The sequence below is a fragment of the Chenopodium album genome, chromosome 8 (genome assembly GCF_948465745.1).
Source record: "Chenopodium album chromosome 8, dcCheAlbu1.1, whole genome shotgun sequence".
Classification (NCBI taxonomy): domain Eukaryota; kingdom Viridiplantae; phylum Streptophyta; class Magnoliopsida; order Caryophyllales; family Amaranthaceae; genus Chenopodium; species Chenopodium album.
Window position 1 is genome coordinate 65,474,509 of NC_137841.1, and position 24,915 is coordinate 65,499,423.

The 24,915-nt window shown below is 36.5% G+C and overlaps 1 protein-coding gene and 1 non-coding gene across 2 annotated transcripts; both read right to left on the reverse strand.

The window, feature by feature from the left end:
- Positions 1-243: 243 nt before the first annotated feature.
- On the reverse strand, positions 244-10,280 carry LOC145556284 (protein CUP-SHAPED COTYLEDON 1-like). Its single transcript, XM_081617935.1, has 3 exons — positions 10,100-10,280; positions 8,591-8,862; positions 244-1,529 (listed from the first exon to the last, which is right to left on the reverse strand). Exons 1-3 carry the CDS (start codon positions 10,278-10,280, stop codon positions 963-965), a joined length of 1,020 nt encoding a protein of 339 aa, XP_081474061.1. The 3' UTR covers positions 244-962.
- A 4,763-nt stretch (positions 10,281-15,043) lies between these two features.
- LOC145557000 (small nucleolar RNA R71) lies at positions 15,044-15,150 on the reverse strand. The gene has a single exon (XR_014092084.1). It is a non-coding gene; the product is annotated as a small nucleolar RNA R71 (small nucleolar RNA).
- Positions 15,151-24,915: the final 9,765 nt, after the last annotated feature.

The window sequence follows — 24,915 nt, forward strand, 5'->3', positions numbered from 1 at the left end:
CATCATTTACAATTTATAAGTAAGTGATATATATATAGTTCGTGTAACGGAGAAGCTGAAGCCTTTGTTTGGTTCAATAATAGTAAAGGAAGGGAGGAGAAGAGGAGAGAATAAAGGAATAAGAAGGGAAGGGAAGGGAAAGGAAAGTTGAAAACCATACATATTTTCCAATGTTTGGTTGACAGAAGGTTGTGAAAGGAAACCTAAAAATTATTTTAATTTGACAGATTTTAATTTTTTATTTCCTCCGGAAAAATCTTTTATAAATTATACACTTCTAAAATAAATTTAAAAATAAAATACAAAATCCAACACATGTGGATTTACATTATCACACATAAATTCTTCAATGAATTAACAACTATCTTAACATTTTAATCTTAGCCTTTTTATTTTGATTTACCATTTGAGCTTAAAATTCAAGTCCTTCATGTTTTAGTAACTAAGAATTTTCCATTTTGCATAGGTGATTTTCCAAAAGTTTTTAATAGTATGCTTTCTTTTAATCTTTTATCACCCATTGTTCTAAAAACCACCCATGCATAAGAATAAGAAAATAATTGTACCTTCCAAATAAAAAGCCAAATTAAAGATGTAAAAGAGACAATATATAACATAGATTTAATTTGTTGGGAATTCTAACTTCACTATTTGCCACAAATTACATGTTAAATAGATATTAAAAAAAAAAAAAAAAAAACTAACAAAGTTGCAACTGATAAAACATTAAATTACTTAGTTACTACAAACTTGATGAACTTGCATTAGCACTTAAGCTTATTGGTAATCAACCAAATGACTTCCATTTGGTTGTTATCTACTTGCATCTCCCTAGCTAGACATATACTTATCCTTATAAAAAATTTGCCATTTTTCTTCCCCGGTCGCGCCATACTCAATTGATGGCAAAATACATACTAGATTGATGGTTGTTGTTGTTGTTGCTGCTCTTATTACTCTCCCTAATATGTAGGCCAATAGTTGTCGAATTCGACACAATTGTCCACATTCATGAACCTATTACTTGATCCACCATGCCCATTTATGTTCATATCTAGTTGAACATAACCATTCTCTAGTCCACTCAACATGGAAGAAGTAACATCATGTTGTTGTGCACCTTGTTGGTTGATCATAGGCCTTAAAGGCGGTGGGCCTTGTGTTGCACCACCCCCGGCCCCACCAAGGTTCAAGTTAAGGCCAGAGATGGTAAACCCTCCACCACCACCACCACCACCCGGCGCACCACCACCTCCTAGAGGGTAGTTTATTTGGGATTGCATAGGTAAGTTTGCACTAGTGGCACCACTAGTTCTTAGGGCACGTGAGAGCTCGGCGAGTTGATCAACATGATTGTGCATCATGTAGTTTCTTCCAAGGTTAAATTGAGCTGGGTCTAAGGGAAGCATAGGGGGTGGAAGTATGTGATTTTGTCCCATTTCTAGGTTAATTGCTCTTGTTGATTGTGTTGTAGGGTATTTCTTGATGCCTGCACTTTTTTGGAATACCCTGCAGACTACCCATTCATCCTGTTTGTAACATCCAAAGTAGTGAGTTAGTAAATAATATCTAACAAATGTATGAACCAATTAAGATAAATAATCATATATATAGTTAGTTGCTAAAGGATGTATGTTCATAATGATTTGTATAGCATGCATGGTACATTTGATCGGGTATAATTTAATCAAAATTGTTATTGTTCATGCCTGAGATTAGTTAGGCCACCAAAATCTCATAAATGCGACTGCAAATTGAGTCTTCTAAATATATAATCCTTAGGCCACCAAAATCTCACTAGTTTAATAGTTTATACTGGCAATATTAGCCAACCATGTCCTTACAAAAGTTATTTTCATGTACGGTACACTATAACATTACACGCGACTGCAAATTGAGTCTTCTAAATATTAAGGTTAACTTCTCTCTGCTTGGCTTAAGGAAATCTCGAGCTAAACTTGAGTAATTCACGAGCTAGTTAGACACTTAGACTTACTCAACCTTTATTTCAAAGTTTCTCAATAAATAATAAAATCAGTTTGCTCTAGTAGGTACTTCTTGTTAATACTTTTGCTAGCTATATGGAGTACTAACTTATACTCCATTGTACTATTTTCACACTACAACAGATACTTGATATTCAATCTTTATCTTTTTGGTTGCTAAGGCTGATAAGTTAAGGCTACAGTAATAGAAAAGAAATATGGACCGACTTGACCGATTATGTTAACGTGGATTATGAGCTACTAATAACATACTTTTAATATAGTAACTACTAGCATATTATATAATAATACAATAATGTACATTTATGTACTATTCGTTAAATTCTTACTAGTATAACAAATTGTTACGAAGTATATACTAGGGTTACTGAGTTAGTTAAGAATATATGATACAAGTACTAATTAAGCTACAAACATTAATTAAGATATATTAAATTATTTCATTGGTCTTACCTCCTAGATAACTTTCCCTTATGTTCAATATAAAATGCAAAATTTATGAACAACTTAGAATTATCTTCCTAACTGTAATTGATTTAGTTTTGAAGATGGAAAAACTTTTCAAATTACGAGCTTACGACCAATTCTTTTTCTAAAATGAGATCTCTTATATGTACTTAATTAGTTAAATAGTACAGTCATGCAAGTAGGTTTACGTACAGATTTGAGGTAGGGGTTTCTAGAAGATATAAATAAATATATGTGAAATTATGCTAAGTATTTAGGATTAGACCTAGTCAAACCCAACCCAAAGAAATTGTATTATGAAATCTATAGTTGATATTGAATTGACTCGATAAACATGATGAATTTATTTCATAGTCTTACATGAATTTTGTTTGTAATTATTCAGTTTTTTAGGTTTCATAATCTTTTATGAGATTGTTCAAAAGTGACAAGCGAGTGGCGGAGACCGTGGATGAGCGGTCCCGCCAAGCCCAATGAGTGTCTTGAGTGTCAACTGCAGAGGGTTGGGGAATACCGCTGCAGTTGACAACCTTCGGAACCTGGTTCGAAGGGAAGCCCCGTCTCTTATCTTTCTTATGGAGACGAAACTTAGTAGTACGGAGATGTTTAAAATTCGTTCGAAACTTATTGGGTATGATGGACTTGCTGTTGATAGTTGTGGGAGGTCGGGTGGAGTTGCTTTGCTTTGGTTGAAGGGTTTGGATGTGGAATTAAGAACCATGTCTATTCACCACATCGATGTTCTTGTTAAGAAGGGTTTGGGTGAGGTGGTGTGGAGGTTGACTGGGTTCTATGGTTGGCCTGAAGTCCACAATAGGCACTTATCTTGGGAGTTACTTTCTTCTTTGGCTAGTGCGAGTGATGAACCATGGGTATGTATTGGTGACTATAATGAGATACTATCGGAAGCTGAGAAGAAAGGGGGTCGTGACCGTGCTCTATGGCAGATGGAGAATTTTAGGGAGGTTGTGAATAGATGGAATTTGCGTGATGTGCCTTTTGAGGGATATGAATTCACATATGATAATGGGCAGTGGGGTGAGAGTAATGTGCAATGTCGGCTCGATCGTGCACTTACTATTCAAAGCTGGATGGATTTATTTCCGAATGCAAAGTTATTGCACTTGGAAAGGGAGTGGTCAGATCACTCGCCTCTCAAGTTATGTCTCGATGGTGGTGGTTTTTTGAAGAATGGGAAGGAGAAAATTTTTCGTTTTGAGCAGGGGTGGACGGAGAGTGAGAAGTGCGAGGGTGTTATCTCTAATGCGTGGCTGGCAGGGGGAGCTTCGATTGAGGGGAAGCTTGCGTTGTGTGCAGCAGACCTGACTTCTTGGAGTGACAAGGAGTTTGGTCATATTTTTCGAGAGATTAGAAAACGAAGGAAGAGACTTGGGGTGCTTAATAAGGGAGGTAGAACTGAAGCACAAGTGACTGAGAGGCGTAGAGTGGTGCGTGAAATCTCCAACTTGCTCCACCAAGAGGAATTATACTGGCGCCAAAGATCTCGTACTTTGTGGTTAGAAGCAGGAGATAGAAATTCGAGTTTTTTCCATCGAAAAGCCTCGTCCCGCAAGCAGAAAAATCGTATGTCTAAGCTTGTTGCTGATGATGGGACGGTATGTGATGATGATGAGAGTGTCAGCATGGTGGCAAACAATTATTTTCGTGGGCTTTTCACTTCAGCTCAACCCTCGGCTTTTGATGCCGCTCTCGAAGGCATTAGCCATAGGGTGAGTGACGATATGAATAAAGGCTTGTGTGCGAATTATACAGGGGAGGAAGTCTTAGTTGCTTTAAAGCAAATGCACCCTTTGAAGGCTCCTGGACCAGATGGTATGTGCCCTCTTTTTTTATCAGACATACTGGCATATTGTGGGACCTGCTGTAACTAACCTGGTTTTGGGGGTTTTGAATGGTGATGTTATTCCTGATTCGATTAATAAGACTTTTATTGCTCTTATCCCCAAGAAAAAAGCGCCGGATAAAATGATTGATTTTAGGCCTATTAGTTTATGTAATGTTATTTACAAACTGATCACAAAAGTGCTTGCTAATAGGCTTAAAGTTTTTCTTAATGAGATTACTTTGATTAATCAGAGTGCCTTCACCCCGAGGAGGTTAATTACTGATAATATTATGGTTGCTTTTGAGGTGTTTCACTATATGAAGAATTCGACTAGTGAGAGCGGTTTTCTGGCTCTTAAGCTTGATATGGCAAAAGCATATGACAGGGTGGAATGGGGTTTTTTGAGGGCGGTAATGCTAAAATTGGGCTTTGTGGCTCAATGGGTTGATCGTGTGATGCATTGTGTCTCATCTGTTTCCTTTTCAGTTCTTATTAATGGCGCACCTTCTGGGGAGTTTACCCCGTCTAGGGGTTTGCGGCAAGGTGATCCATTATCCCCGTATCTTTTTATCCTGTGTGCGGAGGCTCTGTCGGGTTTGTTGTCTAATGCAGTGAATGATGATCGTCTTAGTGGGATTCGGGTGGCTCCGACGGCTCCCCCTATTTCTCACTTACTTTTTGCTGATGATAGTATAATTTTTACACGGGCAAATGGTGAGGAAGTGAATACTATCCGTGACATTCTCCATACTTATGAAGAGGCCTCGGGCGAAATGGTAAACTTGGGGAAAACAACGGTATCTTTTAGTAAGGGTGTGAAAGATGATCGGAGGATTGTGTTAGCAAGTGGGTTAGGAGTCAATGTGGTGGACATACATGATAAATACTTAGGCTTACCTACGGTGGTAGGGAGGTCTAAGAGGGTGCTTACAAAAGGAATCCGTGATAAGTTGTGGAATCGATTACAAGGGTGGAAGGGGGGGTTTTATCTAAGGCGGGTCGGGAGGTGTTGATTAAGGCCGTGGCCCAATCTATCCCGACCTACGCGATGAGTGTATTTAAATTCCCCTCTTCTTTTTGTGATGAATTGCGTTCTTTGGTGTCGAATTTTTGGTGGGGGCAAAAGAAGGGTGAGCGTAAGATTCATTGGTTGTCGTGGAAGAAGCTTTGTGAACCAAAGGCAAAAGGAGGGCTGGGTTTTAGAGACTTTAAACTTTTTAATGCTGCTCTTCTTGGCAAACAAGTGTGGCGTATTTTGCAGGTTCCTGGTAGCTTAATGGCAACAATTTTTAAGGCTCGCTACTTTCCAGATTGCAATTACTTAGAGGCGGGGTTTGGCAGCAGTCCTAGCTATGTGTGGCGTGGTTTGTGGGGTGTTAAGTGGGTAGTGGAACGTGGTTTGAGGTGGAGGATAGGGGATGGATTAAGCATTCCTGTTTGAGGAACTCCGTGGATCCCTGGTACACAATCGCGCCAAGTTTTATCTCCAAGGGGTAATAGCTCGAATGATTTGAAGGTGTGTGACTTGATTCATTTAGCCTCGGCATCTTGGAATATCCCTATGATAAATGAGCTCTTTTTGCCTTTTGAAAGAGAGCGTATTTTGGGTATTCCTCTTAGCTCTCGTCTTCCGGAGGATAGGTTATGTTGGGACTTGGAGAAGGATGGGGAATACTCGGTTAGATCGGCTTATCGAGCTATTTCGGGTGATGTTGATGCTGACTTGCGCACCAGCTCTTCAAATTCGCACAATGTGTGGAGCAAGGTATTGCATGCTAACACCTTGCCTCGTGTTAAAGTTTTCTTTTGGAGGGCTTGCTGTGGTGCACTTCCTACAAAGGTGGGGTTAAGCAAGCGGCTTCAAAATGATGATAGGGTGTGTGGGTTGTGTGGAGTGGAGGAGGAAACCGAGCTCCATTGTATGAAGAACTGCATTGTGGCGAGGCTTATATGGGATGAGAGTGGGCTGGAGAATGTTTTTGAGGTTGGGTATGGTAGCTTTGGAGATGCGGCTTTGGCTTATCTTGAGAAATCGCCAAAATCGGGTCATGGCTTTTTTATGACTGTATGTTGGGCGATTTGGAATGCGAGAAATAGGTGGATTTTTGAAGGGGATCATTGTAATCCGCAAGAGTCTATGGCTTATGTTAATAAGCTCATGGTTGAGTTGGGAGGGGAGGAAGAGAAAGGGGGGAGATGTGCTGCCCCTGCTGCTAGACAGCGCTGGAAGCCTCCTCGAAGGAATGAATGGAAATTAAATGTTGATGGGGGTGTGGTTGAGGGACTTGGATCTTGCGCTGGTGCTGTAATTCGTGGAGGGGATGGAGCTGCTGTGATGTGTATGACTTGGATGGGGGAGGAGAGATGGGCACCTGCCATTGCTGAAGCTAAGGCGCTTCTTATGGGATTACAAGCTGCGGTGGAGTGTGGGTATAGACGCCTAGTTGTGGAGAGTGATTGCCTCGGCCTAATTAACGCATTGGAGTCACGAGAAAGGGGTAGCAGTTATTTTCACCTAGTCCTTGATGATATTTATCATGTTTGTCGTTCTTTTGATTTTGTTTCTTGGAGTTTTGTTCGTAGGGAGGGAAATAAAGTAGCACATGAGCTTGCTCATTTGCCTTGGGTGGTAGGTAGTCGGTTTTGGTTTGATAATTTTCCTTCTTGTATTATAAATTTGTCGTCTTCGGACCTCCCTATTAATGAAAGTTAGTTAGCCCTTGGGCTATTTCTCTTCAAAAAAAAAAAAAAGTGACAAGTACAAAATTTGTAAACAAGCTATAGTCGATATTAGGTATTGTATCTCCATTCTCCGATCATATCTATATCAATAATGATGAAATTAGCCTAAATCTAATTTAATACTCCCTAATAAATTTAGGTTTAAGTTTGTTGGGGTTTAGGGTCCTATTTATTAAATTAGGTATTATTCCCTATTATAAAACTCGTTCCCTGCACATGTAATAAGTTGTAGGTTATAGTCTCATTTCATTAAATATTTTGATTTAAATTTCTTCTTTCACAAAAAAACTATTCACTAATAATTTTTTATTCATTTTTTTCTTAATCTATATTTTTACAAAAGAATTTATATCATGTTCATTAGGCCTTGCTCTCTCCACCTTACAAAAATAAAAAATTCGGTAAAAATAATTTTAGTTCAATATAAATAAGTACAATTCAGTTAAATTAATTTTTTTAATAAGTGATGTTAAGGAAAAATCTAATAGAGAACCAGTATGAATAATTTCAGTTCATCAAAATTAATGTTAACTCGGTAAAAATAAAATTAACCTTAATTAAAATAGTTTTAGCTCAGCAAAAATAAGGTTCTCGTACTTTCCCCGCCTCCCCCTCTCCCTCTTCCTCTCCATTCTCTGATCCAATTTCTATTTTCCTTTATAAAAAAAACACTTTGTACCTCATTAATTAGTATCCTTAACATTGCAATATTTTAACTTTCTTTCTTGACGGTGAACACCTTTGACCATAAAAATTTATACTAATTATTTACCAATAAAATTTATAATTTGATATTTTTTTAGGTGTACATTGTAACTTATTCTACAACATTTTCCATAATAAATTTTTAATAATCCAAGTGTTTTGTATAATAAAAAATAAATAATAAAAGAGGTGATCAGCGTCAGTATATAAATAGAGTAACAATCAAAGATTTATTTGAAATTTCAAAAAAATAAAGGATATATTTTAATTTGTATTAATTATTAAACATTTAAACCATCACTCTTAGAGCCTATTCACTTCAGCTTAATTTCAGTTCATTTCAGTTCAGCTCCAATTAGTTTAGATGCTCAGTTTAGTAAATGTGAACATGCCCTTACACAAAATATGAACTTGGTCACTAAAGACATTTAGTGACTTGAACATCTATCATTTCACTAAAGATGCTCAATGTTGGCATAAACTTCGTGTAATTTATTTCTTAATTAAAATTTTATTTCTATAAATTCATTAACAGTATCATTTCAAATTCAGTAGCAGGTTTAAATAAATTAGAAGATAAAATCAAAAGTAAGATTAGTAAATTTAGAGCTATATATATATTGAAATAAAATGTGCCTGTAAAACTAATGACAAATCTAGAAAACAAGATGTAACATTTTCAAAAAAACAAATCTTTAAAAAAAATTAGCAACTAATATGGAAAGACTTAACTCTAACTAATTATATAAGTCTTACTATAATTAGAATTAGAAACTGATCATAAAAATTATTTAGAGAGTGAAGTAACAACTAACAAACTCACCTTAGCACTTCTATAAGCAGATCTAGAATGAACTCGATATTCATGCATAACCCAATTGGTTTTCTCCCCTCTAGGAGCTCTCCCTCTATAGAACACCAATGTCTTCTTCATCCCAACCAACTCCGTCGTAACACTATTGAAGATCTCTTTGTCCTTCCCGGTGGTTTTCCAGTAACCTGTGTTGGTTGCGCGATTTGTTCTCACTCCTGTTGGGTATTTTCTATCCCTTAAGCTGAAGAAGTACCATTCCTTTTCTCCCATTTTTGCTTTCCCTATAATTAATTAAATTATTGAATGAACAAAAGTGCAAGTTAGAAACTAGAAGTTGGTTTTACCTTTTTTAGGGTTTCTTTGCATATTACTTCAAATTTTTAATTTTGTTGTGACAATAACTTCTCCCAAAAATAAGCTGAATTGAAGTATGTAAGCATTTATTAAGAACCTCATAGTATAAAAGAAGCTTTAGTTTCGTCTTGTTTTTTTAAAAAAATTCTTTTGTTCGTTTCATTTTATTTTTGTGATAAAGGCATGATTTAATAAAGGTTGACAGGATAAAGACTATGTTAAACTTTTATGGATTAAAAATTATATGAGTTTGCACTATATGTATAACATAACCTAATGGATCAAACGAAATTATACTAAGTTAACTTAATTACATATGAGCAATTTTGTATCTAATAATTAATGTTCAAATCTACTAACTATTATTAAAGCAAGTTATGCAGATATCATTAAGGGACACATGTCAATTATTTTTTATGAAAAAAGTTCTCGTCTAAACTACTTATGACATCATTTTTTTTCCTAATTTTTCCCCTCAAGTTCTATAACTATAAATATTTCATTAAAAAAACTTAATGAGATTGTAAATGTACATTTTTCAAACAAAAAAGTAGTGACTACATTTTTGAATATATATATATATATATATATATATATATATATATATATATATATATATATATATATATATATATATATATATATATATATATATATATATATATATATATATATATATATATATATATAGAATAAGCTATTTAAATCGTGTAACAAACGAGACTAGATTGATTCTTTATAATTAAGCAATTTTTTTAAAAAGACAATTAAGCAAGAAATTATCTTTACTATACATTCTATTCATGGAATGAACTTGTTATTTAATTTCAACAAAAATTCTATCAAGTTAATGTTACGATTAAGAAATATAAAATGAACAAAATATTTTCCCTCTTAAAAAATTTTCCTAACCACCTTTATTTGATAATTCTACAATACTTAGAGTATGGAGTTAGTTCATCTTTTACTTTTGATCAATTTCTTCTTTGATACTTATAATCATGGTTACCATTTTAATCAATCTTATACTACGTACTATATACTACTTAAACAAAATACAAATGAGATAATTAATAATAACCGTATACTTTTTTTTTTGTTTTTGACAAGATAATCACGTATACTTGAGAATTAGGTAAAGTCCTTCATGAAAGATGAATATACCTGGAAGATCCCATGGCTCGCATTTATTAAGATCAACATCTGCTACAGCTCGGCATGAAAACGTCGCGTCTGAGATCTTGCTCACAAGGTAATAAGTTATGAGCTCTTCATCAGTAGGATGAAACCGAAATCCCGGTGGAAGATTTTCATCCTTTGGTTGTTGTTGATCTCCTCCTTCCATGACGATAATAACTAACCTTAATTAATTTTCTAGCAAGCTAATTAATTAGCTTTCGCGTCTTTTTGCTAGCTATAAGTACAACTTTTAATTCTTCCAAGTACTAATCACCTTGTACTCTGCAAACAAATTATAGTTAGGAACATATAAACAAGTAACCTAAGCTAAATTATGCTACTAATCAAAAGAGTCAAAAAGGTAGATGATGAAATCTCTACATCTTATTTATAGACAAATTCCTTAACCTATATTTTAGGCTATAGTATATTTGATATTACAATAATATAAGAAAACATTAGAAAATAATTAATATTGTTCGTTGCAAGATAAGTTAACTTGTAAATTACTTGTACCTCCTAGAGAAATTTGAAGGAATTTATTTTCCTAATCGAAAAAATCGAGCACCCGACAGAAGTAAGCTTTAGGGAGCTTGGTGGTTGTATTAATATGATGAATTGAAGGAAAATCAGTTTCACAATCAAAGTCTTAAGATTTTAAGAAATGGGTGAGAAAATTTAAGAGAGAAAGAAATAAGGGTTTACTATAGAACAACTTATAGTTATTAAATAAATGATGGTACGTTCATATTTATATACATAATAAGATGTATGAAATTTAAGCTAAAGTTTCTAGGGTTTATTTGTGTGACATGTATTCATGTGTGTATTTGAAGCTCTCACCAACTATGGACCTTGAGATACAAGGTGCTTGCATGAAATTAATATAATTATAATATATAGTATGGAAGGTCATTGAAGTAACACCTTTTTTTAGGGGGGTGTAAGATTACTTCTTTGTTTTGTTGCTCCATGTTATTGTAACTGTCTATATCATATCTGCTGGCCTTAATATACCTATTGGATTTAATTGTCGTTTTGTTATTGGGTATTAAAGGATTGTTTATTGGTTTCAAGAAATAATTCTTATTTACTTCATCGCGTACTCCTTTCTGCCAGAAATAATTTGAGTTGATACATTCAACTAGGAAGAGATTGAAGGTTTTTTTTTTTTTTTTTTTTTTTTTTTTGAAGGGTAAAGATGGTAATATGCATAGAGATGGTAAAATTGCATGTATTTTAGCCAAAAAAGTATAACTAAAAATTAATCTATTTCCAAGTAGCAACGGGAAGTATTATTGGTAGAATGAGAGTTTACTCAAGAGTCAAGACTTCCACTAATGGACCTAAATTCAGTCCATTTCACGTAGATTTATGACCATTTTTTTCATATGCATATCATGATCAATTAAATTAGCACACTAAAAAAAAAAAATTAATACTCATGTAGTGCAAGGATTTAAGTATTAAGGCATTGTACTTAATTGTTAATTTAATTTACACAAAGTCACAAACTACATAGTGTACATTATTTCAATTCTCATCAACATTTTCATTCGACATGTTTAAGAGCTGCGAGGTGAATCAAGGAATGGACTAGTAGATATCAAATGTAATGCATCTCAATGTTATTTAGATAATTATGATGGGTATTTCACTATTTCTCTAGTAGTGAATCTAGTTTGGCCTCTATTATAAATTTGGACTAATGGGAAACTTTCATTATTTTTATCATTATGTGAACGTATTTCAATTTTTCACTTCAACCCTAATATAGACACACTCTCCACAAATCAATAATTAAATTCAATAAAAATTAAGTAATTAACTTCATTCTCATGCATAATCACTACTGGAATCCGGGCAAATAGCGACAATTTTTCTACGACAGCTAGCAAAACTGTCGTAATTTTTAAATTTTACGACGGTTTTTGTTTTTGTCGCAATATTACGATAGTTTTCTAATCTGTCGTTGATTTACGACGGTTTTTTGCCAATAAACTGTCGTAATAGACATTAAAAATAATTGTAAATTTTTATAATATTTGCGACAGCTTTAAACTGTCGCAGATTACGACGTTTTTGAAACCGTCGTAATCTGCGACAGTTTAAAGCTGTCGCAGAGTTGTTTTTTTCAAAAAAAAAAAACATACGGTATATAAATACCCCACAATCCCACACTAAACCCTAATAATGTATTGTCCGCCGATTTGTTACTCCTCTCCCTATCAGTTTCTCTCTCCTCTTTCATTTCTTTTCTCTTCTCTCTTTCTCATATCATCACCCCTCTTCTCCTCCTCTCTTTCCTCTCTTTTTCTTCCTCATCTCTTTTTCCTTTCTCCTCTCTATTTCTCATCCTCCATTCTTTTCTTTCTCGTACTCCTCCTTCTTTATACTTAATGTTGGGGGGTTTTTTAGTTAAATTCATATTTTAAAAGTTCAATATCGTGATAATGAGGTTTTTTAGCCAAATTGGACCATAAAAATTCCAGATCTGGAGTTTTTAGGAGTTTTTATGGTCGAATTTGACCCTTAAAACTCAAAGTAGAGGAAAGTTTCGAAGGTATGTGATGTGTCCATTTTATATATTATTTTACCCCCGTCCCTTAGTCATAATTAGTAGTGTTTTTGGCTCTTTAGAGCCACTTTTATTACTAATTGGTGTTTTCTAGTGTTTTCGTAGATTTGGTTGACTTTTGCAGGGATTTACACTTTTGGAGTATTTTCCTGAGATATTTTGGAGCAATCATGAGCATTGGAGAAGCACGACCAGAGTTTATAGCCCATGGCCGGTTAGAGCCATCGAACCGGTGATTAAGGGCTCGGTATAGGTGATACCGGGGCATTTGGGCCGAGTATTCAAGACCCAAAGAGGAAACCCAGATTGGCCCGAAGAATTGGAGCCCAATCGAAGTCCAAATAGTGGCCCAAATGAGCCGCCCGACCAAAGAGGCTGGCGCCCGGAGGCGCGCCCGGCCGGGCGGGAGAAGCTTAGTCTGGCGCCCGGTGACGCGCCCGACCGGGCGCGAGATTAGTGTTAGAGTAAAAAAAAGGCGCGCCCGATCAGGCGGTGCCTCGCCCGATCGGGCACGTGTATTTTTAGGAGACGATTAGCGTCGTTTTAATTTGCTTTAGTTTAGGATTTTTTTACGGAGTATAAATACTCCTCCGTAATACGATTTTAGTACCTTCTTTCTTAGACTTTCTCTCTCTACTTAGTTTTCTCTCTCTCTTAATCTCTCTCTAAACCTTTGTTCTTAATCTACTCTTAATTCCAGATTACTTTTTGGTAACGATTCCTCTTCTCTTAATCTTAGTTATTTATTCTATTCCTTTCATCATGTCTTATTTTATTGCTTTGATTTGTTTAGTTTTTAATATGTGTGAGTAGTTTAATTTCTAGGGTTTATGGGGATCTAATAAATAATATGAAGGGGTAAATTATTGTTGTTGATTATCAATGCTAGATTAATTTCCTATTGATTGATTTAATGCTCTGTGACTAGATTAGGCCTATCTTTTATGCATGAGTTTGGCAATATTGATTCAAGAATAGAGAGATGAGAATTAATGTTTAGGTCTAGTTTCAATAGGCAAGTTAATTTATAAATGGTTAAGTCAAGATTCGAGAGATGAGATTTAATACCGGTAAATTAATTGTGTGATTGTGATACGTAGCGAGAGCCCTTTACAATCTGGTTAATTGATGCATTGATGATTGACTATTATTGATTATTGGTATTGCATGATAATTTCTTATTGGATTGTTTTAATGTTTTACAATTGCGGCTTGTAAAAGTATAGCAATATTAAATTGATGAATCGAGCAGATGTTAATTTGATATTAAAGGCTATTTTCAATAAGAACTTAGATCTAGTAAATTGCGAGAGCCTGTTAGATCTATGTTGATTAATAAATTGCGAGAGCCTGTTAATCATGTTATTTATGCCATGTCAATGATTGATTACTGTGTTTTACCCTGGAATATTATTTATTGGTGAACCTATGCTCTAGATCCTTTCATATATTGTTTTCTTCCTATTCTCAACCTTAGTAGTTTAGTTTCTTATTCAATTATAAATATTGGTTACTTAAATAATTTAGATTATAATAATTAATTAGGAGTAAAAAGACTTGTTTCCCTGTGGAGATCGACCCTACTTCCCTATCTACTTTAGTTAGAGGACTTAGGTATTTACTTTTGATTAAGGGATACGACTTTACCCTGTCAAAATTTGGCGCCGTTGCCGGGGCGACGGTTTTATTTTTATTTCTGATTGTTTTTGTAGTCTAGATTATTTCCCTTTTTGTCTCAGAGAGCGTTAGTTCTCTGAGACAAATCTCATATTTGCTTTTAGTTTTTGTTTATGCCCAGGTGTTCCAGATCAGGTTACATCCCATTCGATCCTGAGATCGAACGTTCCTTCCATAGACAAAAAAACTTCTACAAGCAAATCCTGGCGGATTCTGGTGATAATAACAATAATCACCGCGATCCTCCAACTGATTCTAGCGATTTAGAGGCATCATCAGACACAGAATCAGAGATGACGGCTCCAAAGAAGCTTAGTGATTATTCACAACCAAAGCTTACGGATTTTCCACATCTCACCCCTACTCCGGCTCTTGATGGGGTTCAATTTGAAATTAAACCTCAATTTATAACGATGATAGAGAGGAAGCAAGTCAGTGGAGCCAAGGGTGAAGACCCGAATCTTCACATTGCCGACTATTGTCAATATTGCAACACCATCAGGCAAGCCGGGGTCACTCAAGACCAAATCAGGGAGATTATCTTTCCCTTCTCTTTAACTGGAAAAGCTAAATTGTGGTTTAATGGCTTAAATAGAACTACACTTGGTATAAATGACTGGGAAACTCTTGTTTTTAATTTCTATAACAAGTATTATCCTGCAGAGAGAACAGTAGTACTACGGAGTGCGATTCAGAACTTTGCCCAAGAAGCCGATGAGTCTTTATATGAGGCTTGGGAGAGGTTCAAGGACCTACAAAGAGAATGCCCTCACCATAATTTAGCACAATGGCAGTTAATCCAAGCATTTTATAACGGCATTGGAAATTCTTCTAGAATAATTTTAGACTCTGCAGCTAGTGGGAGATTTATGAATCTTAATCTTGATGATGCAGGTCAGGTTATTGAAGATATGGCGATACACAATTCCCAATATGGGAATCCCAGAGGATTTGCTAACAAAGGGAAACATAGTGTCGACTCTGTATCCTTTTTGCAAGCTCAACTGACCTCTATTTGTCAAAAATTAGATAATCTGAGCACTGCTAATTTAGCTAATGTTTCTGCGATTAATAATAATTCTAATGAGGCTTTCTGTGAAAATTGTGGTATTGTAGGTCATTGGGAGCAGGATTGCAGGAGTTCCGTGGAGCAAGTTAATGCCTTCTAAGCTTATAGGCAGAATAACCCATACTCCAACACTTACAATCCTGGGTATCGAAATCATCAATACCTTTCCTACCGGAGCACTAATGTTTAAAATCCACCACCACAAGAACCACAGGTGCCATAGCAACAACAGCAGAAATATTATCATCCCAATGCTAGCCAGAAGAATCAACCACAACAACCTCTCTCATCTTCCGACCCTTCTTTGGCGGAAATTAGAGCAATGTTGGTCAATATGCAAAAGCACATGGAGAGCAGAGATGTGACAATTGATCAAATTCTAGCGCATAATAAAATTGTAGATAATCAAATTGCGCAACTCTCCGCTACTCTACAAGCACGCCAACAGGGAGCCCTGCCGGCACAGCCGACTAGGCCTACGGATCAAGCATTTGCAATTACTCTAAGGAGTGGTTCAAACTATGAAGGGCCCTCTATGCCCAGAGTTGATGAACCTGTTTTATCAAATAATGCTAATCTTGATTCCATTAAACCAGACAATGTAGTTGATAGCCCTGCGGGGCTAAAGGATAATACTAACATATCTAATTCTACATTGCAGGGTAAAACTCCAGAGAAGGTGGCTACTCCAGACAAGAATAAGAATGCTCCAAAGCCAATTATCAAACTTCCTTTCCCCAATCGTCAATTGAAGACAAACTTGGATAAGCAGTTTGGTAAGTTTCTGGAGGTGGTTAAAGATTTGAAGGTAACAGTTCCCTTTACTGAATTGATCACACAAATCCCCTCGTATGCAAAATTTATGAAAGAAATATTGACGATAAAAAGGTCTATTAGTGAGGTAGAGACAGTAGCTTTCACTGCAGAGTGTAGTGCCGTACTTCAAAATAAGTCTCCACCTAAATTAAAAGATCTGGGTAGTTTTTCTATCCCTTGTCATATTGGTAATCTCTTGATTGATAATGCATTATGTGATTTGGGTGCTTGTGTTAGCGTCATGCCATTATCTGTGTGTTCTAAGTTGAATATGGGTAAGTTAAAAGCTACCAATATAACTCTACAAATGGCCGACCGTTCTTTCAAATACCCCTTAGGTGTTTTAGAGGATGTCCCCGTTAGAGTAGGTAAATTTTATATACCTGTGGATTTTGTTGTTCTTGATATGGCTGAGGATATGCAAACCCCAATTATTTTGGGTAGACCATTCCTTAACACTGCAGGAGCAGTCATAGATGTAAGAAGTGGTAAGTTAACACTATCAGTAGGGGACAATAAAGTGGTCTTTAATCTGAATAATGCCCCTAAAATCTCCATGACTGAGGAGAAATGTTTCAGTGTTAATGTGGTTGTAAATTATTCTAATAAGCCCCAAGCTCTTGAAAAAGATCCCTTGGAGGCGGTATCTTGTGTTGCATCCTTTTCAGATGAGATAGAAAAATGGCAGAATGAAGTCGATGCAATAGAAAGAGCACTCTACAATGTTGGTCTTGGTTTCGAGGATGAACAAGTGGAACTGATCGAGCAAGTTGTGCGAATCGAGCCTACGGTAAGTGTTCCGCCAGATCGAGTTGCAAGTGTTGAACGCAATGACAATTTGAAGCAACATTCGATCGAAGAAGGGTTTTTAGTGCGTAGCATTGAAGATCCCCCAGTCCAAGTCAAGGAGGATCCACCAGATAAGGCGACTTGGCGTCCCACAGGTAATGTTAGGAAGCCGCATCGCAGCCTAAACACCGCTAGACCGGGTGAGAAACCATCTGATCAAGCGTTAGGCCAAGGGTCCTAGAAATTGTACTTGGTAAGAAGGTCGTGCGGGACCTAGATAAACCAGCGCTTTGCGGGAGGCAACCCGTATTTTTAATGCTTTTTAGACTAGTTTTTTTTTCTTACAAGAGGAGAGATGAGGGAATTTAATGAGTTTTATGAGTATTTGTACAGGTTTGAAGGAAAGAGTTAGCCAAACTTTGGAGAAAATAAGAAAACATCGATGGGACAATTTAGCCTCGGGCCCGATCGGGCGAAGCTCGCCCGACTGGGCGCGAGAGCAAGGTTTAAAAATAAAGTAATTTCGCCCGACCGGGCGAGAGGCGCCTGACCGGGCGCGAAACTTGACGTTTACGAACTTAATTGTCCGCCCGATCGGGCAAGCATCGGCCGACCGGGCGCGAGAAGGGCGAAATTTTTGGCCTAAAGATTGCCCGATCGGGCGAATGGCGCCCGACCGGGCGCGAATATATGTTAAATAAGATCACCCGACCGGGCGCGAGACTCAGCCACGAAATATCCCAGATCGCCCGACCGGGCGACCCACCGCCCGACCGGGCGCGAGCTCATCCGCCTTTCTTATTCCTTCTTTTCTTCTTTCTTTCTCCATTTCTTCCTTCTTCCATTACTTTCTCTCTCTAAAAACTCAAATTTTCTCTAACTTCTCTCTAAGATTTCTCCTCCATTACCAACCCAAATTCAAAACTCTTTACATATTCGTGATCCTCTCTTCACCCTCTTCACTTTCATACAAAAATTTTTCAGTTTTAATTCGACAAATTTTTAACCCATTTTTTCTACATGGCATCAAAGAGGGCTAGGTCGATTTTTGGTAGGAGCTCCAGTTTGAGGGAGGAGTACGACCCAGACTTGCAGCTCCCGTATTGGCCGATGATCCGGATCGTGAGCCGGGAACAAAAAGAACGATTGGAGCATTTGGTCGGTCGTGAGGTAATTCCTTCTCGGTGGTTACACCGCCCTACCTTAGAATCATATGGTTTGTTTGATTTTGTTAAACGATTTTTGAATGATATCGGCATGAGAAAATTTGTTGACATGCATTATCCTACATACCGAGAACTCACCTGTGAATTCCTGTCCACTTTTCATGTTGTTAGTAGTAGGAATGGGCCTAATTTATTTTTCAGGTTAAATAATAGAAATATTAGTTTAACTTTTGTTGAATTTTGTAAAATTTTTGAATTAAATTCTGAATTATCTCACCAGTGGCATGCAGACTATAAAATGGGTGATTTATATTATGTTTTGACTGGTTTACCTGCCCCCGACCCCCAACATGCTAGTATCAAACCTATTCACCACCCTGTCCCGAAACTCTGGCAAAGATTTGCGGGTCTGTGTTTTTTAGGTAGGGCCGAGCCTCACAACGCTCAAACCAACGAACTAGCTATCATAGGACACTATGTATACGGGTTCGGGAAATTAAACATAGGCAGGTTTATAGTTCACCACTTGAGTCGGCATGCCACAGCCAGCACCACTTCTGTAGGGAATAGTTTCAAGCCTTTAAAATCCCACTAGCTTGAACCCCACTGTGATCATACACTAAAGTACGGTGGCGTCCAAAAGGGAAGAAGATGAAGCAAAAGAGTCGCCAACAAGTTTTTAAGGAACTTGTAAACCGTTCACGAGGTGAAGGTTACACCCCTTAACGATCCAAGAGATCGTCAACTCCATAAGGTCATGAACCAAATAAGGGTTCGGGGATGATGGTACAAATCCAACCTAAAAGAGATTGAACCTGCCCTAATAATAGGCCTCTACTTTATTCTGCTCGTATTCATGTGCGCTTTCTGACTAACATACAATCAATAGGATTAACCCTAAACCTGTTTAATCTATGTTGGTTGAATTTTAATGCACAAATAAACTATTATTGGCGATCACTTGAATTTATAATCACAATTAACCTAACAAGATTATTAATTATCTTATTAAGCGTGGTTGCAAGTACCAATTCCCTTTAACATGCATAAAAGGTGATCAAGCAATAAATAATAAGCATCAAGCAACATAATAATAATCATGATAATAATAATAATCATCATAAAATTAAATTATAATCAAAACAATAATAATCATAAATAAAATAATAATAATAATAATAATAATAATAATAATAATAATAATAATAATAATAATAATAATAATAATAATAATAATAATAATAATAATAATAATAATAATAATAATAATAATAATAATAATAATAATAATAATAATATTCACAATCATCATAAATTATAACAATTATAATCATAATCATGTTCATGTTAATATTAAAGCATAATAATAATAGCAAGATCCTAGGCATGATACTAACAAGATTAATAACAAACCCTAGCATGTCACTAAGCAATAAAAATCAAATCTTTAACCCTAACATGATACTAACATGAATAAATATTAGGAAGAAAATAAGAGGCATCATAGCAATCATATTTAATATTAAAAATACCCTAGACATGATACTAGGAATATCATAATAACAATATAAACATGATATCTACATCATAAATCAATTAATCAATTAAAGTACTTACTTGGATGCCTCGTACCTCTTTCTAATAACAAAATACACACGTTAGTAACTTCAAGGAAAATAATAATCAAAACAATTAAATTAAATAATTGAAATAGAGATTTGGGACCAAACCCTCAGAAATTAAAACCTTTCACGTCTAGGGCGAAGGCAACTTCGAATATGGCTAGGTGTTTCTAGATCTTGTGAATGCGGAATTTTGTATGTAAAAAGCAAGTTTAGAAAAGAATGCTAAAAGAATGAATGTTATTGAAAATTGATGAATGAATGATGTAGAATGAATGAAGAGAAAAGAGTTAATGAAAACTTAAGAATAAAGAGAATTGGTGAATCATAAAGTGATTGTTGATGAATGGAGAAAAGAATTGATGATTCTTGGTGTATGAAACCAGAGTTTTTGATACGATATTTATAGAGAAAATCATCCAAAGAAGATAATTTATCAAAACAGAGTCTGAAGACCACAAAACCACCTTGGCGTCAGCCTTGGCTCATTGGCGCCAGAAAAAGTGGCTAGCGCCAGGCGCCAATGCTGGCGTCTGGCGCCAATCCTGATTCCAGGCGCCAAGGCCTGGGGTTGGACGCCAATTTGGATTTAAACGCGTTTTCGAAAATCTGATAAATTTCCCGTACTGGAAGATAAAATAATATAATTTCAGTCGAAAATGCTATTTGATCTAATTAAAACTCTGAAGAGTCCTAACTGAATTAGGAATGAAAAGAACCTTCTAGAATGTTCTAGAAGACTAAAACCATTCCTAATTGCATTAGGAATGATAAATTATATTAGGCCCTCCCCTAGATCATTGGGCCGTACTTAAAGCTCAAACCGGGCCCAGTTTAGTAAATTGGTCATAATTTCCTCAATATTCATCGGAATTGGGCTTATAATATATCGTTGGAAAGGTCTTTGCAAGCCCCATCCAACTACACCACTATTGGACCCATATCATGGACCAACCAAATTGGATTGGCTGTTTTCTTAAAATAAAGTTTTCAAAAACAGAGAGAAGAGAAAAAGAAATAAAACTTTCCGCTACACTAGACCTTTCCACACTTTCGTTTCATTCGATTATGATTCGACGTGAAAGGTACTCATCACTGGGTTTGGTTTTGGGGAGACACAAATGGGTGTCTACAACTTCCAAGTCCCCTATCCGTTTAGGTGGCCTTATCACTCGAATAGCGGTGAAAAAGGCCGGTTTTGTAGTAGACGGACCCCACCAGCTGACCAACTGCGGACCAGATACCTACATGACTGCTAGGTATTTTGAGGATGTGGGGTGGGTTAGACCGGATAGCGAGCAGACACCCTTTTGGTGTATCCGGACTAGGAACAAGCAACCTTTGCCCATTTTTCCCCTACCCAGTCCAGACTTGACCGCCTTTCCCCCAGGGAAACTTTCTTACACTTACGATGCTTTAGTTGCCAACGCTAGGGGGAAGCCACCACCAGTTCCACTACCCCAGCCTCAGCCCGAGGTGGCTTTCTCTCCACCTCGTATGTCCCATTCTGTCCCTCATGTTGACTCTGACCCAGTTTGGGATCTTCAGAGTATAGATCAGGCCCTAGGACGTATCGAGCATTCGCATACTGACCTTAGGAGGATGGTGGGCTCTATTGACCAGAGGTTAGGGTACGTAGAGAGGAACCAGGGTAGAGCTCTCTACCCTATGTACGATGATTATGCTCGTCGGGGCAACATTCCCGACGACGCTATTCACCCTGACTGGTTTTAGCCTCCACCCCAGGGTTATGATAGGGATCCCACTGCCCGTGGTATTTACACTGACTATTCTTCCTTTTTCGGGTACGGGCAGAACATTCCTTTCGGGGGACCGGCGGGGGGGAGTTTTCACGCTAATTATTTTGGTGGTAGCTCTTCTGGTGCAGGTGGTGCAGGTGGCAGTGGAGGTGCGGGCTTCGGCTCAATGGACGAGGATGATGAGGACTAGCTATGCTGGGCTAGTTTCCGAGCCAATGAGGACATTGTCTGATTCTGGCTTGGGGGAGATTTTGGTTTGGTATTTTTATTTTTCTCTTTTCTTTTATTTTTGGTGTGTTTTCTTAGGTTAGTTTAATTTTGTTGCTTTCTTATATATAAAAATACAAAAAAATTGAAAAATAAAAAATCCAAAAATACGTTCCAATGAATTATAAATTATGCTTCCCTGTGCCCCATACTTGAGAAAATTGTTTTTGATTCTTGGTATTTGATGATAGGCATTGTGGATCAGTTGATCATGATTTGATGTTTGATTGCCTTGAAACCTTAGTATGCGTCAATTTTGTCCAACTACTTGTGAATATAGTGCTTGACTAGTTGATTTGGTAAGGAATGTGTGATAGTTCCATAATTCCTGGTATGTCAATGAATTTGAGTATTGGTTTGCTGCTATTAGTAATATTTATATGATTCATTATTATGCACATTATGGAGGACGAAGGCATTTGTTCTTTTAGGTAGCCTCCAGATATTGTAGATACATTTGTTCCCTTCTTGCTACCCATGTTGTTGCCTTGACTTTTTATTGTTTATTAGCCACATTACAAGCCTATTTTGCCCCATTGGTTACTAGTCCCAAGCTTGGCTTGGGGGAGCTATTAGTGAGTGAGGTGAGGGAGTTTGTAGTGTGCTTATTATTTGCACAATTTGGGTGGGCTTTTGAGAAGTTGTTTTGTTGTTGATCATGTTTATTTTTGATGAGTTTGAGAGTTATATTTTCTTGAAAAAATAAAGCATGATGTTATGAAAAAAATAGAAGTTCAAAGAAAAAAAAAATGTGAAAAAAATAAGTGAACTTCAAAAAAAAAAAAAAAGTGTTCAAATGTTCTAGTTTGAGGTTGATCAAAAGAAAAATGATAGAGCTTCAATGAAAAAATTCAAGTTTGGAAAATAATGTTTGTTTATTCACTCTATTACTCCATTATTATATCTTATGAGTGAAATTGTAAGAGTTGGGTTTATTTATTATGATTGGAGTTTATTTGGTTGATGTTAGAGTTGGTTATGTAGGAGATGTATGATCATCATTTATTTTGATCATGGGTTTTATTAGGATATGGCTCCTTTAAGCATAGCTTTACTCTCACTTGTTCCCAAATGATTCCTACCCTTTACCCTAGCCTTACATTACAAGCTTTAAAGACCTTCTAACCTTTGTGCATAGAATTGTATGAATGTGAAAGTGTTGTTTATCAATGCAAGTTATGATTTGGCATATTTCGAGTCGACTAGTAGGATTGAGCGTTCATTGTTTTATACACACGAGAGTGTGAGTTGGGAGGGCATTGTTCACATAAAGGGGTTGGATGGAGAGCGATTGAGTACATCTTTTACTCGCCACAAAAATGAGAGTCGAGTGTGTGAGCACTAGTCTTGAATTCTATATGCTCTTGTGGTTTGCTCTATTTGACAATTGTTAGGGAATAAAGGTAATTGGATGGATTTGATTGGTTGACTTTGAAGAATGTTTATTTGATTTACCCTGGATCGTTTGTGCTTGATTTTTACTTTTGGAGTGAAGCATATTTATTGATTCATTGATGAGATCTTTGCTTAGGGACAAGCAAAGGTTTGGCTTGGGGGAGTTTGATGTGTCCATTTTATATATTATTTTACCCCCGTCCCTTAGTCATAATTAGTAGTGTTTTTGGCTCTTTAGATCCACTTTTATTACTAATTGGTGTTTTCTAGTGTTTTCGTAGATTTGGTTGACTTTTGCAGGGATTTACACTTTTGGAGTATTTTCCTGAGATATTTTGGAGCAATCACGAGCATTGGAGAAGCACGACCAGAGTTTATAGCCCATGGCCGGTTAGAGCCATCGAACCGGTGATTAAGGGCTCGGTATAGGTGATACCGGGGCATTTGGACCGAGTATTCAAGACCCAAAGAGGAAACCCAGATTGGCCCGAAGAATTGGAGCCCAATCGAAGTCCAAATAGTGGCCCAAATGAGCCGCCCGACCAAAGAGGCTGGCGCCCGGAGGCGCGCCCGGCCGGGCGGGAGAAGCTTAGTCTGGCGCCCGGTGACGCGCCCGACCGGGCGCGAGATTAGTGTTAGAGTAAAAAAAAGGCGCGCCCGATCAGGCGGTGCCTCGCCCGATCGGGCGCGTGTATTTTTAGGAGACGATAAGCGTCGTTTTAATTTGCTTTAGTTTAGGATTTTTTTACGGAGTATAAATACTCCTCCGTAATACGATTTTAGTACCTTCTTTCTTAGACTTTCTCTCTCTACTTAGTTTTCTCTCTCTCTTAATCTCTCTCTAAACCTTTGTTCTTAATCTACTCTTAATTCCAGATTACTTTTTGGTAACGATTCCTCTTCTCTTAATCTTAGTTATTTATTCTATTCCTTTCATCATGTCTTATTTTATTGCTTTGATTTGTTTAGTTTTTAATATGTGTGAGTAGTTTAATTTCTAGGGTTTATGGGGATCTAATAAATAATATGAAGGGGTAAATTATTGTTGTTGATTATCAATGCTAGATTAATTTCCTATTGATTGATTTAATGCTCTGTGACTAGATTAGGCCTATCTTTTATGCATGAGTTTGGCAATATTGATTCAAGAATAGAGAGATGAGAATTAATGTTTAGGTCTAGTTTCAATAGGCAAGTTAATTTATAAATGGTTAAGTCAAGATTCGAGAGATGAGATTTAATACCGGTAAATTAATTGTGTGATTGTGATACGTAGCGAGAGCCCTTTACAATCTGGTTAATTGATGCATTGATGATTGACTATTATTGATTATTGGTATTGCATGATAATTTCTTATTGGATTGTTTTAATGTTTTACAATTGCGGCTTGTAAAAGTATAGCAATATTAAATTGATGAATCGAGCAGATGTTAATTTGATATTAAAGGCTATTTTCAATAAGAACTTAGATCTAGTAAATTGCGAGAACCTGTTAGATCTATGTTGATTAATAAATTGCGAGAGCCTGTTAATCATGTTATTTATGCCATGTCAATGATTGATTACTGTGTTTTACCCTGGAATATTATTTATTGGTGAACCTATGCTCTAGATCCTTTCATATATTGTTTTCTTCCTATTCTCAACCTTAGTAGTTTAGT